Source organism: Arachis ipaensis, chromosome B08, assembly GCF_000816755.2.
Source record: "Arachis ipaensis cultivar K30076 chromosome B08, Araip1.1, whole genome shotgun sequence".
NCBI classification, from domain to species: Eukaryota; Viridiplantae; Streptophyta; class Magnoliopsida; order Fabales; family Fabaceae; genus Arachis; species Arachis ipaensis.
Window position 1 is genome coordinate 31,492,215 of NC_029792.2, and position 18,183 is coordinate 31,510,397.

Below are 18,183 nucleotides of genomic sequence, written 5' to 3' on the forward strand. Positions count from 1 at the left end.
CGCCAGTGGCCCTTGCTGCGTCCACCCGCGCTCGAGATCTTTTCTTGGCATCCTGGACCTTTTGGTAAGAGGAGGCAGAAGCTTTCTTCACCATTTCTGAAAAGAAGACAAAAATTCAATTCACAAAGAAGTCAGAATTCCAGAATCAGAAAACAAGTTGGAGCAAAATAAAAAAAGAAACCATATCTACCTAATTGAGTCTGTACAAAGGTCGGAGACCCATGGAGGAACTTTTTTGTATCCAAATAAGGGGCCCTCCCCCAAACTTCTCGGAGGAACCCCACAACATCTTCTTCGACCTCATCTAAATCATCCAAACCATACTTCTCCACAGGAGAAGCCTCCAGCCAGTACAAAGGAAAGCGGGAAACAGAATTTTCTACCAGAAAAAAGGGGTGGTGACCCTCTACAGCTTAAACTTTAAAAAAGAAATTTTTGAAGTCATGAAAGGATTCATCAAAAAGGTTGAAAATTCTCCGATCTTGAACAGCTCGGAAAGACACCCACTGTTGCTTATTATTTTGCCCACTAAAGGGCTTGGTCATATGAAAAAGATAAAATAAAATCCTCAAAGAGGTCGAAAAATCTAAGGCCTGACTGATAAGTTGATAAACCTTCAAGAAACCCCAAGAGTTGGGATGAAGTTGAGTAGGGGCGACATGGCAATGGTGCAGAACAGAAATCTCAAAAGGGGAAAAGGTAGAAAAACTCCCAGTCGGGTGAAGAGACTCTCATACATAAAAAAGAAATAAGGGTCCTCATCAGAAGCCTTTCCAAAACAAACCCGGTCTTCCGGACCCGGGGCAACTAGTTCGTATTTTGGCTCATCCTCATCAGAAGCACAAATCCTATGATGCGTGTGGAGGTCAGTAATGTAGTCAGTATCTACCAAAGGTTCTTCCCCAAGAACTGTAACATCCACCCACTGAGCAAGGGACTCTAGAGAAGACATTTCTCCCTATATAAAAAGGATAGTGAAACCTACAAAGGGAAAAGAAAAAGGATAAAAAACAGGGTCTCTAAAGGGCCTGGGGTCAGATCCTCAACAAAACAGAGTCACTAAGCCTACAGTCAACCCTCCTCTCAAAGTAAAAACATGCAAACGAAAGCATTTTGTAAAAAGAGAGAGAGAAGAGAGAAGAACTAACCTTTACTTGAAAAAGGGTAGGAGCAGTGGTGGCTCGGAGAAAGGAGGAGTCCCCTCGAACAGAAGTTTTCTTCGAATGGAAAGGACAAATGCGAAGGTTTTCAAAAACGAAACAAAGAAAGAGAGGGAAAGTATTTATAAATACGTCAGGGGCATAATGGTAAAAATGGAGGCCATCATTAAAGAGGTGCACCGTTACCAATGTAACTGATCCCCGCGTGTGAATATGCAAATTTCTAACGGACGCGACGTTTGATTAGACGCGACTGTTGAGAAATTTTAAAACATGTCAGTTCTGAAAAATCACGTCAGTTCCTCACCAAGTCGGCTACAAACCCGAGTTAAAATACTCGACCCCAACTCTTAAAAGAGATTGGGCCCGAATAGGGGCACTGTTCATACCCTGGCCCAACGCTAAGGCCTAGGACCAAATGAGAGGCCCAATCCAAAGGATTGACCCTCACCCTACACCGACCTTCCCTCAAGAAGTCGGTTCTTACCACGACTTGTCCTAAAGAAGTCGAGGCGAAGATTAGCTGGCAGATAACACTCATTCAAATAAGCAACTGCCCCTAAAATCTCTCAACCCACTTCCAGGAGTCATATCCCAACTTCCCTAAGATAAAGGGACGGTTATTCCCCTTCAAAGGTGGAACCACTCCAACGGTGGTTATTGGTTCACCACTATAAATACACTGACACCCCTCAGGTATCACTAAGTCCCAATACTCTCCAGACCTGCTTACCCCCTTGCTGACTTAAGCATCGGAGTGTCTTTGAAGGTACCACCCCCCATTCTCTCTCACCTACAAGTCGGACGGAGGCCCGAAGACGTAGATCCACACGGAGGCTTCCCTCCTCGGACGATTGGGCCAACCTAACGAGTCCAGCCCATTAATCTCCGGTTACCCATCGTAACAACTTTATTTCTTGGGTCCTGGAAGTGGGAATTCAATTTACTTTAATGTAATTGAAAGCTTCCATCAAAAGCTTTCTTTCTTCCTCTCTTCTCTCTCATATCTCTTTCGGTCACATCTATCATTCAAAAAAGAAGAAAGAAGAAAAATGAAGTCTTAGAAGAAAAACCTATGAAGAAAGGCTAAGAAAGATTCTTACCACAGAAGGAAAGATTTGAAGAAAGACTCAAAGATTTGTTGCCAAGAAAAGAAACGAGTCGAAGCAGATCTATCTTGGTAAAAAGCTTATTTCCATTTTTGTGCCACAAAGAAGAAGATAGCCTCTGAAGGGAAGAAGCAAAAATGAAAACTTTGAAGCTGTTTTGGGTCAAAAGCTCATCAATGGTCAGAATCAATTTTTGGGGCCACAGTCAAGATCAATAGCCAAGATCGAAGAAAATGAATGAAAAAGGTTTAGAGAGGTACATGCAAGTAGTTTTGGTTTTCCCTCTCTCTCCCCTCTGTTCAAACCGTGGCTTAGCCTAAGTTGGAGAAGAAGTTGTTGGGTTGGTTGAACCGGTTTTAACCTTGGAAGCTTCCCCTTCTATAATAAGGGTGAACGGCAAAGGGTTGAGATCAAGGAGAGTAAGTAAAGCACAGAGTTCATTCTCATAGCTACCCAAAGCTGTGGGTGTTCTTCTCCTCCATGGTATTCATTTAGTTTTTTTTTTCTATTTTGATCTCTCTGAGTCTCATTGTAAAAGGCAAATATGGTGAGGTTTGTAAGAAAAAACTAATGAGAGGAAAAAGGCAGTGAGTTAAATAGTAAGAAAAAATCAGAAGATGTCTCAGGTTTGCTTTGTACATCTTTCTGTTTTGTGTCATGATCCTGTGGGGATCTCCTTGCAAGTTGGGTTAGTATTTTGCTATTGAAAGCTAGGTTTTGAGTCCTAGTCAAATTCAGATTGGGTTTAGAATTTGGATTTGTTCCATATAGAAATGGGTAGTTCCTTGCAAAAGAATTGGTATTTGTAATTTGTTGATTATAGTGAAATTTTATCACTGTTGTGATGGAAACTGGATGTAGGCTGCATTGCACTTAGCAGCTGAACCAGGATACTTTTGGGTGTGATTCTCTTTCTCCTCTACTCTTTATCTGTTTCTGCTACTTTGGAGACAAAAATAAAAAATGTCTCTCAACTTGTTATGAGACAAAAGTAAAAATATCTCCTGTATTATTAAGAAAAAGTATAAGTAATATTCAGCGAAAAAGGAAGGTTAAGATTTAACCCCCTTCTCTTAACCATCATATTTTTTTATCTATAAAAATTATGCATGAAGACAAAGAATGCTTTAAAAATAAATTTTTATCTTTACTTTAAATTAAATATTGTTGAAAAAATAAATAAATAAATTTATATAATATTTATAAATAATTATTTTGTAANTAAATTTTTTAAAACAAAAATCACTAGTTTCGATTTCAAAAATTACTGGATCCGTTTAATTTCATTACCAAAATTTTTTAAAACAAAAATCACTAGTTTCGATTTCAAAAATTACTGGATCCGTTTAATTTCATTATCACAAATCGAAAGGTTTAATTTCTATACCTCACACAAAGTGAATAGTCTAATTTCTATTATCTAAATTAAATAATTTCACATTTAAAAATATATCCTAATAATTCACAAATAAAAAAACACTGTTCTCAATCCAATATCAAGAGCAAAAAACTACAACACGCTAGTAAAAAAAGGAAAATGCTGTGGTGCTAACTCAAAAAGTCATCATGATATGCTTCGCAGTGTGTCATGGTTTGTAATGCTGACACGTGAATATGGCTGATGTTCTTCCGTTTAATTAAGATTGGTTTCCGTTTTGGTTTAGAAAATATAATGTTAATAATAATTAATGATATGCATGGGTCAAAGCATTGGAGGTAAAAAAAAAAAAAAAAGGATGGGTTCCGAAAAAAATCATTAAGCAAGTGAATTTTTTGAAATTATAATATTCATTCCATCGACACCAAAAATTATTCATTCAATTTATACAAAAAATATGTTAAATATTAACAAAATTCTAGTGTTCTTGCTATACAAAAAAGTTTATCATGCTGATTTTATTTGTGGAGATATTAGAATTAATGAGATTAATATTTTTTAAAAGAGGATGATTTTTTAAAAAAAATTTTTGGTCATAATTTTCTTTTGGTCATAATTAATTCTTAACCCTAACTACTCTTCCCTTTGTCCAAACATCAAACTTTAAACTATACACACTACATACTAAATTCTTATATCCTTAACCTTAACACATATTATCTAAGCCATAAATTCTGAAATCTTCACAATCTAATTTATATATTATCTAATTAGTTTATAAACAATATAATACTTTTGAATTTATAATATATAGTATAATTAATTTGCGGATCTTAGTCTAGTTACTATAATTCTATTAGCAAATTCTAATAAAAAACTGAAAATCTTATCTCTACGATACTTTAAAAAATACTCTTTTTATTCTGCAAAATCAACGATTCCATCTAAAAAAATTTATTGTCATCCCACATTTCATGAATATGCCTATTAAATTAAACTAAACCAAACTTCCTTACTAATTTCTATATTTTCATCATAATCATGGATCAATATAACAATAATGATTCTCTTTATGCCACATTCATTAGGAACCCAATATTAAATAAAACAAAAAGATCAATGAATTACCTTTGATGGTCCTTATATACATTTCAAAATATAAAGTTCCTACAGCCCACAAATTAATGCCCATTATTCCAACACCTAATTATAACGGAAATGTTTGGTAATTAGTCAAATACAGGCATAACTTGCCTTATTTAGTATTTATTAATTGTTGCGATAATTAATTAATGCTAAATAAGGCACGTTCTGGTTATTTTTTTTTTTTGTCTACCTAGCATTACCCAATTATAAAACTAATTACCACATAATTACTTTCAATTGCAGGATGGAATGTTTCTTCTGCTCCGTCTCACAACCATTCTCATCCCCATGTGTCGTTCTTTCATATTGTCACGCGAAGTCAGCATACTATGCTGAAAACGTGCGTAAGCGCGGTAGAATTTTCTAATGCTCTAAAAACGGATCAAACCAGTCGATTCAACCGGTCTAAACATGACAGCAATTACGTTTCGATTTGCCCCTAAAACCATTTCTCCAAAAACGAAGAAAAACTGTCAAATTGGCCGGTTTTTGGCCGTTGAACCGGATAGAAAACCGACCGGTTTAAAAGAAACGGCGTCGTTTTTGGCAAATTTGGCTTCCTTTCACTCTTGGTTCTGAAGCTCCTTTGTTTCTTTCTCTCTTTCTCCCTCTCTTTCTTTCATTCACAGAAACTCAGCCAAAAAACCCTAGCACTGTAAGCCTACACCACCGCCGCAAGGAGTGGCATACTGCCGCCGTCCGTCCGTCCGTCTATCTAGCTTTCCTCGTACTCCAAGTCTTTAACCCCTGTTCGCTGTCACCGATCGCAGCTGCTTCCTCGAACTGGGCGTCCGTCGTCTTTGTCTGCTTAGCCGCGCTTCCGCCGCCGTTTGTTTGCCGTTCACGTTCGCGTCTTTGTTCAGCCGTCGTCTTCGTTCGCAGTCTTCGCCGTTTAAGTTTGCTCGGCGTTTACTGTTCGCGTTCACTCGCCGTTCACCGTTCGTGTTCGCATTCGCGTTCATTTGGAAGCCACGTTGCTCTGCTTCAAAATCTGTGTCCAACCCGCGCGCTCCACCTAGCCGTCAAACTGCTCTCTTTTGTCGTCGCGGTGAATTCCCTAAACCTGCCACCAGACAATATACTCACACAACACCAATATTCTGCTTCAAACTCTGCAACTTCTTATTTCTATTACAATAAGTAACTATTTGATTTAGTAGTGGTTTGGATTTTTTTCATAGACTAAATTAAAGTATACAATAGTTATGTTTTCTTCTCTATCACATTGATATTAAGCTTTGAATTCTCTTATTTCGTTTCAAGTTTACCACCCTCAACATGTTTGATGAAATGCTTTAACCATATTTCGGGTTGGTTTTATCATTCTAGCTTTTAGAAACTTAGTAAGTTGATTGCATGTGAAATTAGAATGATTGGATCTTAGTAATTAGGAAATTTTAGCTACACAAATAGCATCTTTGTAGAAAACATATTAGCATGATGATTCCACTTGCATTAGTGTTCCTCTGGTAAATTTTAACTGTTAGTGTGAACTTGTTAATTTGCTAATTGTTCTTGTGTTGTTCTTCTGTTATTTTTATTTTTTTGTTGTTGTGATTTTCTATTCTTGAACTTGTTAAGTTGATAATTTGTTAAATTGTTGGGCTGCTGTTGTTTTAATTTGCTAAATTGTTAGGTTTCTGCGATTTAATTTGTTGGATTTTCTATTTAGGTCTTGTCCTTGTTTATTTGCTAAATTGTTGTTGTGTATTTATTGTTGTCTTTGAGATTCTTACTGGATATTGGTGATAAATGATTTATTATATGCTTCATGTTTTCATTGTTTTCTTCTTCTGAAGGAAAAAATTTCTGTTTTCATGGTTTTGTTGATTGTTTGTTTTGTTTCAAAAATTAATTTTTTGTGATCAATGCTCAAACTCTAAATACTATTCTGCTGGTTGTGCTGTGTTTGTTTTGTTTCAGAAATCAATTTTTTGTTATCAATGCTCAAACTCTAAATGTTGTTCTTCTGTTTTTGTTTTGTTTCATAAATCAATATTTTGTGATCAATGCTCAAACTCTGAATGTTGTTCTGCTGTTTTTGTTGTTTCAGAAATCATTTTTTTGTGATTAATGCTCATACTCTGAATGTTGTTCTGTTTTGTTTTAAGGCTGTGTTTGGAAGAGGTGATTGATTTCTGAGTGTTGTTTTGTTTTTGTTTTAAAATTGTGTTTTGTGTTCAATTTTCATTTTGTAGAAAATTCTTTGAGGTATATAAGAATTAAGAAGGAAGACTATTTCAACGGTATTACTTTGTTGATTCTGGTCTGCTACAAGCTTGAACATAGAATTGAAGAGAGAAACTCTTTATTATTTTATCATTGGCCTATTTTTGGCATTGCATATCATTGTAGTTTTTTATTCATAGAACTAGTTGTTTATGATCCCCTTTTGAAGTAAAAAAATGCAGTAGAAGAGTGTTTAGAACCAGTTGCTTTATTCATTGAATTTTTATAGAATCAGGTGTTTATTATAAAACAGTTTTTCCAGTCACAGTGCTCTTTTTCTCTCTCTGGCGTACTTCCTCTCACTCTCTCTTTGGTGCGCTCCGTTGCACTCTGAGCTGCGCCGGCGTGCCTTCTTTGCCGTAGCACCCTACCGCACCGACGACATTGACACTTCTCTCTTTGGTCTGCTTCTTCGCTCTTCATGTCGCGTCTCCTTTCTAGAAATAGCGACAGCGAACCCTTTCCATTTGTGAGGTGACGGCGCCGAGGACCTCCCACAGCAAATCGCCGCGGCGGCAGCGGCGTCTCCACCCAGAAGGGTTCAGCTGTGGCAGCTCAGTAGCAGAAGCAGCAAACTTAGTTGCCTTCTAAGCCTGATCCTGCTGTTCAGACTGGTCTATTTTGATTGATTGATTGATTCATTTATTTTTTTTCATTTCTCTTCTTGTGTTGTTTGATTTAATTTTTTACTATTTGCCACCTGTTTCTGCTATAGCCCTCTCGTGCTATTAGGTTAGGGTTTAGAGAGATGAGAACCCATTTCTGGGAGAGATTTGTGGGAGTGACTGAAAGATATTTAGCTTTACATCTTCGATTTCTCTCTTCCTTCGATTCTCTGATCTGATGATGTCGGCGTTGAAGATCTTCGATTAGATCTCGGAGGTTAATAGCGTTTAGATTGATTTAGGATTTCTCATGTATCCTAGAAATTATAGGCATTAGATTGAATTTGGGTTTCCAATATGTAATTCATAGCAGTTTTGAATAATTTTAATTATTTTTTTGAACTCCGTCTTCATGAAGAGAGATTTTTTTCGATTTTCTATTAGATGAAAAGGAGAAAGCAAGAGGATAAAGTGAAGAGGGTGCAACAGCAGGAGGAATGTTTTAAGCCTGTTAAGGTAAGAATTATTGGGTTTCATTCTCAGAGAATATATTAAGTTAAAATTTATTTATCATTAGAAAATGAAAAGAATTTGATGAATAATATTCTCTTACCATTATAAATAAGATCTTCGGATGATCATGAACCTTGAAACAGCTTTTAATAAAATCTGTAACTTAGAAGTGTTATAGACTCTGCTCCTAATTGATTAATTTTTCTTTGGAGATTAAAGAAACGTACCTTCGTTGTACATAAATGCATACTTCTTTTTTATAGCTTTCTTAGTTAAAAGGCAGCAAATCTTTTAGTTCTAGCAGCAACTAAAACAGAAGCATGTGGATAAAACACACAATGATCTTGAGACACATAATAAGAGCTATATACACTCCATATGGAATCTCTTCAATTGCTCTCCAAATATCCTAGAAATTATAGGCATTAGATTGAATTTTGTTTTCTAATATGTAATTCATAGTAGTTTTGAATAATTTTAATTCTTTTTTTGAGCTCCATCTTTATGAAGAGAGATTTTTTTTTATTCTCTGTTAGGTTCTTCATTTTCGGTATGCAATGATTTTGTTAGGGTTTGCAATTGTGTTTTTGATTTCCCACTAGGGTTTGCGTGTTTTCACAATAATTTCAAATTTTAATTGGATCGTTTTTGTGTAGCTAAATCTGAGTTTTGTAATTTTCTGCTGATTTTAATACTCAGTTTTGTATAATATACACAGAACTATTGAGCTATTAATATTCATACACACTTGATCTTATTTATTGTTCGATTAGTTATTTCGTTGAATTGTTTTTGATTTCTTCAATTTTTTCATGGATGGATCTGGAGCTTGGTCGTTGGATGAAGCTTTGATCATGGCTCTCTTTCTCCTTCTGTGCCATTTTTCTTCTACACCCCTCTATTTGTTTTAGGGTAGGGTTCAGAGAGAGGGATAGTGGTTGAGATTTATGGGAGTGATTGGAATATGGGTCAAATCGAAAAGCTGAATTTGTGGCCATTGAGCTATTTTTTGCTCTCATGATGGCAATTGTTAGGTGATCCAATAGCTTCCACAGGTTAGTAGGCATTAGATTGATTTAGGTTTTCTAACGATGTATTCGTTGGGACACTTGCTCTGTTGGGTCTTCGTTTGTTGTCCTCAATTTGTTGTTGAAAAAAGCTATAGCAATAATAGAAGCATAATGTCTAAAATTAGTTTTAGTATTTAAGGCATATAACTATAAATTTATATAGAAAAACAAATTCAGATTACATAAAGGGACTAAATGAACATCAATAAGGGGTGTGTGTCTGTGTGTGTTAAACACACTAAATTCAAAATTAGTTTTAGTATTTAAGGTATACAACTATAAATTTATGCAGAAAAATAAGTTCAGATTACATAAAGGGACTAAATGAACATCAATAAGGGGTGTGTGTCTGTGTGTGTTAAACACACTAAATTCAAAATTGGGGGGATGTAAGTTCGGTTTCAGAAAAAAACTAGATTCATGATAATTCAATGAAACAGAGTATTGTTATTGATAATTGGATTATACGTTATTTTAAACAATTTTGGGTTTCTTGAATTGATTAACTAAAAAAAATTTACTTTTTCCTTGGGATGAAGCAAAGAAGGTAAGGACTACAGTTTTTGGGATAACAATTCCACCAAATTGTTGCTCCAGAACAGGTATCACAAGGACATTAATATCATAATTATGCTGAATCTGAACACTTAATGTTCTGAATTTCACAGGGCTTTTATTTCATTGGCAATATAATTTGCAGGTACTGTCCTTTTTCTTGCAGATATGATAGATAGATTAGATCACTACATGATAGAACTCCAAATTAGAAGAAAGAATGTTGTGGCAATGAAAAAATTGGAGGCAACTAAAGCATTGGAAGAAGAAAGAGACAAATTGAAAGTGGAGCTTATACAGCTAGAATTTGATCTCAAGTCTAAATAGAAGATATGGTATGTATTATGTAAGCACTTCTTTATTCGTTTGATTATAAGCTTTAGGCTATTTCTTTTTCTAATTTATATTTTTTTGTATAGTCAACTGAATTGCACATTTATACCAACAGTTATCCATGTTTTGAAGCTAAAATACGAAAGCTAAATTGTAAATTTCAATGGCCACCAAGACTGTTTTTGAAGAGTTTAGAGTTCTTTTTACCATTAACAGTTTTCAAAATAAGAAACAAAGAGACTAAGTTTTTCCCTTTAGAGTAATGTTATCCCTTTGGTCTTTATGGTATTGGGCCTTAAACCTACTGTTTTATAATATATAGTCTGAAAAATATTTTTTTAGTACTGTGAATATATTTTTGTTACTTTTTGTGGGTCTAAGTTTTAATTAAATATATTGGATCCTATTAGTATTCACTGAGCACTATCAATTATCTACTGCTGTCGTTTGCCATTTTCACTGTTCATTGGACACTCTAAAGAGGTCTTATGTATGTTTCTTATATTGGGTTCATTGCTATGTGTCCTGAATGTGCAATATCAAATTCCTAGAGGTTGTTTCTTTCCTTTTCCCTCTTAAACTAAAGAAGCTATCTATTTCAAAATTCAAATTTCTCAATTGAGATGTGTTTATAAATAGAGCAAGTACCACTTGATTGAGTCCTAGTTTTCTCACCTCTTTCTTGCTCATTGTGTTGTTTTCTTATAAAGTTTGTTTTAGTTAGATTTTAATTTTAATTCTCAACCTTCTCTATATGTTTTGTCTTTATTATCTCAACACTTGGTGGGTTGGCTATCTCAATTATCAAGCACTTCTAATTATTTTGTAAGTTTGTGCCGTTTGAAATGATTTCTCGGGAGTGATTTTACTGAAGCTTATTCCTAGATTTGGTTGGGGCTAATGATGCTTATAGTGTTTTGGGGGCATTGGCTAGATCTTAGCTCTTATGATGTGGACTTGTGCACTTTAGAATTCTACTATGTCAAGGTGTCTCTACTTTTGACGCTGAGGTGTTTGATTTAGGGTTTCATGAGAATATTTATGGAATTCACCTTGAAATTCATTTCTTTAAATAAAATAACAAAAGAAAATACATTGTCTTTTCAGTTGATGGATACTAAATTACTAATGATTCTATTATAGTTGCAATTTATGTATATAAAAAGGTTTACCTGGATGAGAGTGCTCAAAGTGGATAGCCTTAATTCTAGAATTCGGGAACTTGAAGCTCAATTAGTTAAAGAGAATGAGGAGTGTAAAAAGTACTACATATTTCCTACATGTACATGTTGATTTTTAATTAATAACCCCCTTACATTGATCATTCATTGCCAACAATGTTTCTTTTTCTGTTTTTTTTTTTCAATGGAAAATTCAGAATCAATTCGGGAATAAGAAAGTTTATTAGAGTGCACAGAATGAGTTAAATAAGCACTATTATGAGAAAATTCTCTCTTTTATATAGGGTTAAAAAAAATCTCCTTAATATCTTGGTGTAATTTTTTTTCCATAGTGATCTGATGTTGTGAATTATGAGTGTTCTTCTATTGATTCTTTAAACTTTTTACATCATACTTTGCCTCGCTTTTTTTATTTTTATTCTTTTTTATTTTTTCCTCCCACTTTTGCATTTCTCTTTAATTTTGTTTTTTATTTTTACCAATTTTTCTTTTGTATAAGCTTTTACTACTATTAGCAGCATTTGGATTCTCAAAGCAATTTTTGGTTCACTATGAGTTTTGGTAAGAAGTGGGACGTGGCCATTTTGGGTACACATGCTTTGCCAAAGGTAAAAAAAGGACATTCAAGAGCCACGAGGTTGCTATCAAAAGCAAAGTTTTCAGTTTTTTTTATTATTATTAAAGCTTTGGTTTTGATTGAGTTTCATATTTTTAGAGTTTTGGTAAAGGTTTCAGTTTTTATTTATATCCAATTTTTTTCCTTTTGCACAGTGGATCCTCAAAAGTTAATGATGTACTAGAGTTTGTTGTAAATACTCTTCAACTCTCGTTTCACTAATTTCTTTCTCTCATTAATTTGTTTATTTGATAATTATTGGATAAATCTTGCTCTCTTATATGATTTTCTTCGTTCAACTGGAGTTGCGGACTTGTGGAGAAGACTTTGTGTCCTAGATGTACAATGGATTTACTGGCACTATTCTAAAAGGTATGGTCCTTTTTACCTATTATCTTTAGATGCTACATGATACATTGTGCTTTCTTATTTATTGTTTTCCTTGCACATATCTCAAATTTTTCAATTTTGTTTAAATAATGAGTCTTTGTTTATGGTCATTATTTGTGGCTCTGATAACCTCAACTATCTTTTGGAACTGTCATTATGTCATGCTTATAATTCTATTGTTAATAACTATTCTTTGCCTTGTGGGTAAAATCTTTTGTTTATTGCTAATATAATCAAAGTTACTAAAGTTTATTATTGTGTCAAAAAATAATCTGAGCTTCTCATTATATAGGTGATAAATGATTAATTCAAACTTGCCAGAGAATTTTATTAGTATTTCAATCAGGATATTAATCTGCTTTTAGAAATTAGATATTTGTTAGACTTTAGAGACTTCTAAACTTTTAGATAGTTAAAATTTTTCTATTGGTGAAGACATTGATGATTGCCTATATTATCAAGCTCTGAATGGGTTAAGAAATATGCTTATTTAAAGATCAATTTTATAAGTTGATCAAATATGCAGATTTTGTTAGATTTCTTTTGGTTTCATAATAAAAGGAAGAAAAAAGACACGAGATTTTGAGTTGGGGTTCTTTTTTTATACCATAATTTTTTTTTATTACCGATGTATAATTTTGTATTGTAACCAATATTTTGGAGAACATATCTCTTTTTTGCGATAAATAATCTAATTTGGGGATCACTGCTATGCAAAAAAGAAAAAGTGTATAAAGACATCTACTATAGCATGAACTGTTGGAAATTGTTTCTATAGCATGAACTGTTAGAAATTGTTTCTACTTTTGTTAGTTTGTCTTATACTTTAAAGTTCAAGTTATATATTCATATTTATTTAGCTACCTTTTTTGTATCAAGAAATGGGATATACGTATGTATTCTTTAATCTTATTAAAGAGCTTGGGACAACTGCATTAAAAATTTGTTGAGAAGGTGGAAACTTTAACTATTTTGAAAAGAAGTTTTTGCATTTCTCTATGGTTTTTTTCACGATAGGCAGAATTTTTTTGCTTCCAACGGCTATTAAATTTTGATTCTTCATATATTACTTATTTCTATTCATTTGAAGTTTACTAATGATATTTTAGATTTAGTTAAGGTTCTGAATAATTGGTGTTTAATTAATTTTCTACATCTTATTTAATCCTTACTTCTGTTTAACGTGTGATCCGTGATGGGGTTGTTGAACATTTTAACTTTTAAGGGTGTGGTTTAGTGGCAGCAACCGAAAGAAGCCATTCGATAAGGTACAAAAACTTGTGTGGGCCCACCTTCTATTAATCGTTATAGTGACAATGATGGGCTTCCTTAACTTCAAGCAGCATTAATTAGAAAGGTAAGCAAAATCGTTCTAGACTCTATCTTTTTCTTACAACATATAAATGTGTGTTAACTGGTTGGAACTTGTTTTTGGAATGAAACTTGGTTTTCAATAAGGGTCAAGTGCGCATTAAGTTACAGCGCTTTTTAGTAGTTGAAATTCCTGAGAATTGGTGATCCTTTTCTATTAACTCCTATGCTTTCGATTGTAGTTGTCAAATGTAAACAATTTGCACAAGTCCTAGGTAATGGTTACTACAGGTGCCAATCAGGTGATCAATCTTCATAAGATATAAATGTGTTTTATAATTTTATAATTTTTTCATGACAAAAAAATATAACACACACGGTTAGTGAAGATAATGCACTTTATAAGCATTTCAGTTTCCATTTCATACCTTTATGTTTATGTGTATAATGTATTTTTTCCTTCTTGGCTTTTCTCCGTTTGAACTTGGAAAGGAGCATAGTTAGGGAGAGATTTTTGATGGTAACGAATTGGTGGTCAAATCCAGCATCAATGAGGTAATTTATGTTAAGGAAGGCAACGACTTCCCATGGTTTCTTCTCACGGATTTTCATAATTTGTGTCTGTGAGGTGGGTAATTTACAGTAGTTTTGAATCATTTTAATTCTTTGTTGAATTCCGTCTCCATGAAGAGAGATTGTTTTTTGGTTTTCTGTTAGATTCTCCATTTTCGGTATGTAATGATTTGGTTAAGGTTTGCAATTGTGTTTTTGATTTCCCACTAGGATTTTTGTGTAGTTAAATCTAAGTTTTGTAATTTTCCGTTGATTTTAATAGTCAATTTTGTATAATGTACACTGAACCATTGAGCTAATAATATGCTCATGCACACTTGATTTTGGTTACATTATCCATGCTTCAAATTTTGTAGGCTTCATTTCGTGTTAAGGTGATAAGATCTGTTTCAAGAGCGTCCCAAAAAGAAGGGGCGCCAATATAGCAACAAGTATGATTCTATTTATAACTTATATACAAATACATATATACTTTTAATATTTCTCATGTTACAGAAAGTTGTGTAGAGCACAATATTGGAAGTCAATTATAACATGTCATGTTCCTTAATTTGGATATGAACATTAAAATATTGCAAACAACTCTTTTGATTGTCATTTACAGAAATAAATTATACAAAATTACTTGATACGAGCAAAGAAAAATTGAATTGTGATAGATATTTTTTAATTGTTGTGGTGGATTTATCTCTTGTGTTTCAAGTTCGGATGGTTCCTCTTTTTTCCGCAATATAATTGTTTCTTATTTCATGAGCAAGTAAGTTTCACAAATCATAATTGGATAAAGACAAGTGGTACCATGCATGAGATGAGATGACATTGTTTATAGGATGCATATTTTCTTAGCTAAGGTCTCTATTGTATGCTCTTCTTTTAATTATTTTTTTGGTCGTATTTGTTATATAAAATTAAAGTAGAATTATACTTCCCTTGAATAAATGGGTTGAGTCAAGTAATGTAGCAAACAAAGACTAATAATTACTATGCTTAAATTTATGTTTGAAAATATAGAATCATGATTGTATACTAATAAACGAACAAACATAATATTACGGTTTGTTTTTGAGTAAATACCCATAGTAGTCCCTGAGATTCGCGCAAATACTCAATGTAATCCTCAAGATCCCGATTTCCCCATTGTAGTCTTCCAGATAGAGTTTCGAGCACTCAAAGTGGTCCCTGGACATATTTTTGGTGATGAGTCATCACCGGAGCGCTGACGTGGCGTCGTTTTGCCAGGCTGGAGCTGAGCTGGCTCATTTTCAATTTATACCCACATTGGTCCCTCGCGGTTGGTGTTATTGTACAAAGCCCCACTCATGCACCCTTGGCTCTCCCTCTTCCTCGCGTTCTTCATCACATTCTTCAGGCTCCCAATTCTCTTCCTCTACGCTCTCCAAACCTACATCCACTCCGATGCCCAACCCTCCACATCCAACGGCCTTCGTGCTGCCATTCGCCGTCCTAGCACCCCAAAGGCCCTGCTCCCGACCTTAGAAAGCGCCCCAAGAATAAAGACAAGCTCGATTTCGTCCCATGTTCCTTTCTATATCTTTCCTCAACTTATATTTGCTGCTTAAATTCTCATCATGTTTGTTAGGAGCCACTAAATGTTTCATGTTTAACTGGGCAGGTTGAATGACTTAGACAATTATTGACAGCTATTGAAGAGCTACATCTTATTGGAAACAATATAAGTAGAGTACTGGTACATTTTATTTTTGGTTCATTATTCTCGTTAAACTATGGAGAGCAGTTGAATAAACATTAGAAATTGAACCATTTGATCACACTACAAAATTTCTCTAAAAAGTAAAAACTATGTACCGAATATTTTTTGAGCATGTCTTTCATGTCTGATTGAGTTATTGTGTCTCTTGCTTCTTGTAAACACATTTTTTTTGTGTATACTCCTCTGGAACTGCTTTCTTTACATCATATGGATGTAGTCAGATTATGAATTCATAATTTACCATAACCCCAAGACTGACCCTTGAGGCTAAAATTTATTTATAAACAAAAAATTTACCATCACATGGATGTAGTCTGATTGAGTTATTGTGCATTTGATCGTTTTTTGAAATAAATAAATAAATTGAAAAATCCTAAACTTGCGATATTTTATTAACTTGATATAGGGATATGCAGGTATCACTTTGAAGTGTGTTGGAGCATCCATGGGTGAGAAGCAACCGTTGAAAAAGAAGCTGCCAGCAACAACTACGGTTAAAAATATATTCTTTTATTAATGTAATGTTCACCCTGTTTAGACCTAACACAGTTTTTCTAATTAACTTGTTTTTCTCAGGTTGGTAAGCTGAAATTTATGTGAGGGCTTTTTTAAGCTGAAGTCATTGGAGCTATAGTTATTTCTTCAAGAAGAGGTTTGTTTTCATTGAAAAAAAAGAAATAGCACGTGTGTTCAAATCACGATTGCCTGATTCAGTTACCGGCGAATTAATCTTGAAAAATCATTTCATTTTCCCTTGAAAGAAAGATCAGAAATTGAAGAGGTTCTCTTGTGCTGAAATTTCTACCCCGTTCTGATTAGCTGCAATTAATTTTAAAAGTTGGCTTGCAAATGAATGTATTTTGAAGTGGTAGACCGATTGAGTGTGGTTACAAGCCAACATTAGATGTGTCATGTGTGTTTGAGGCCCTACTGAATTGGATGTTCTTTACCCTTTCATGCCATAAATATTTTCTGATCCCATTGCAAACAGATTTGGATCTTGCAGGCCAAAAAAGAATAATGGCATTGTTTGGAAAATGAGCTCAAATCTATTACAAATATGTTGTTTATGGAACATTTATTTTTGCAATGCAGATTCGGATTAGTCCCTCAAAAAGTATTGTTGTTTCTGTTTAGTTCTTGGATTAGTTGGCATGGAATATAGGATAAATAGAAGGGTTAAATGGAAAATTTGTGATATCTTAAGGGACTCTGCTTTATGCTTGCAGATCCCACCGGAATATGGATTTAACCACATATGCTGCTAAAGAGCTTCTAAAGTTAGATAGAGAGCGATGGAGAAGAAGATGAGATGAAGTTTACGAAAATTTGGGGATTTAGGGTTAGATATAAAGAAAAAGACCAACGTGGGTACAAATTGGAAATTGACCAGCTCAGATAGCCGTTGGACCCCTCTAGTGTGGCAAACAGAGACCACGTTAGCGCTCCGGTGATGACTCATCACCAGAAATATGTCTAGGGACCACTTTAAGTGCTCGGAGCTCTATCTAAAGGACTAAAATGGAGAAATTGGAATCTTGAGGATTACATTAAGTATTTACGCGAATCTCAGGGACGATTATGGGTATTTACTCGTTTGTTTTTGTTAAATGTTGGAAGGTGTTTGAACATAAGTAGCATGTGTTGGCATAATATTTTTTTCCAGTTTTGTAACAAGAATTATTCTATTATGTTCACCATCACAGAGTGAATGTATGTGTGAATGTTGAGTCTCCCAACATAAATATTTTTGATAAATTTTAAGATCTACAAACCAATTGTTACTTGTCCAATGTCCCTACCACCTAAAATTTTTACTTAGACTAATCCCAACATATAAAGTAAATGTGAACAAAAAAAAATAATAAATTAAGAATAATGTTATTTTGACATATAGTAGTATTGTTGTTTATTTAATAGAATTTTAAGTTAATTTTTACTTCAGCAATTCTAGTTATATGTTTTGGGGAACAATTGGAGAGAAATACTAGTACAAGAATGTTTTTCAAGTTCACATAATTTTAGTATTTTAAATTTTCGATTAATCCAATTAATCGGTCAATCAAGTCCGATTTTTAAAATTTTAAAAAATACACATAAAATACTAAATACTAAAAAATCAGCCAGTTGAAAATACTTAATAATTTTAAAATAAATTTTTTAAGAAAAAAATACACAGAAAACTCTGAAATTTAATAAAGATGGAAAATCATACAACAACTTGCTATATAACATACATTAAAAATGTAGTTAAAAATTACTTTAATTTAATATTTAGTTCA

The 18,183-nt window shown here is 33.8% G+C and overlaps 1 protein-coding gene and 1 long non-coding RNA gene across 17 annotated transcripts; both read left to right on the plus strand.

Annotated features, from left to right (window-relative positions):
* LOC107610886 lies at window positions 4,866-12,176 on the plus strand. The gene is made up of 6 exons (XM_021108203.1): window positions 4,866-4,872; window positions 5,037-5,218; window positions 5,323-5,841; window positions 8,072-8,143; window positions 9,911-10,100; window positions 12,051-12,176. The coding sequence occupies exons 1-5, from the start codon at window positions 4,866-4,868 to the stop codon at window positions 9,935-9,937; spliced, it is 807 nt and encodes a 268-aa protein (XP_020963862.1). The 3' UTR covers window positions 9,938-10,100; window positions 12,051-12,176.
* Window positions 12,195-17,464, plus strand: LOC107611806. 16 transcript variants are annotated; one of them, XR_002352273.1, is made up of 8 exons: window positions 13,082-13,642; window positions 13,839-13,898; window positions 14,089-14,224; window positions 14,526-14,600; window positions 15,313-15,877; window positions 16,318-16,394; window positions 16,478-16,553; window positions 17,131-17,464. It is a non-coding gene; the product is annotated as an uncharacterized LOC107611806 (long non-coding RNA). The 16 variants fall into 16 exon arrangements; XR_002352278.1 differs by having other exon boundaries at window positions 14,089-14,151; XR_002352271.1 differs by adding an exon at window positions 12,195-12,267 and having other exon boundaries at window positions 13,511-14,224.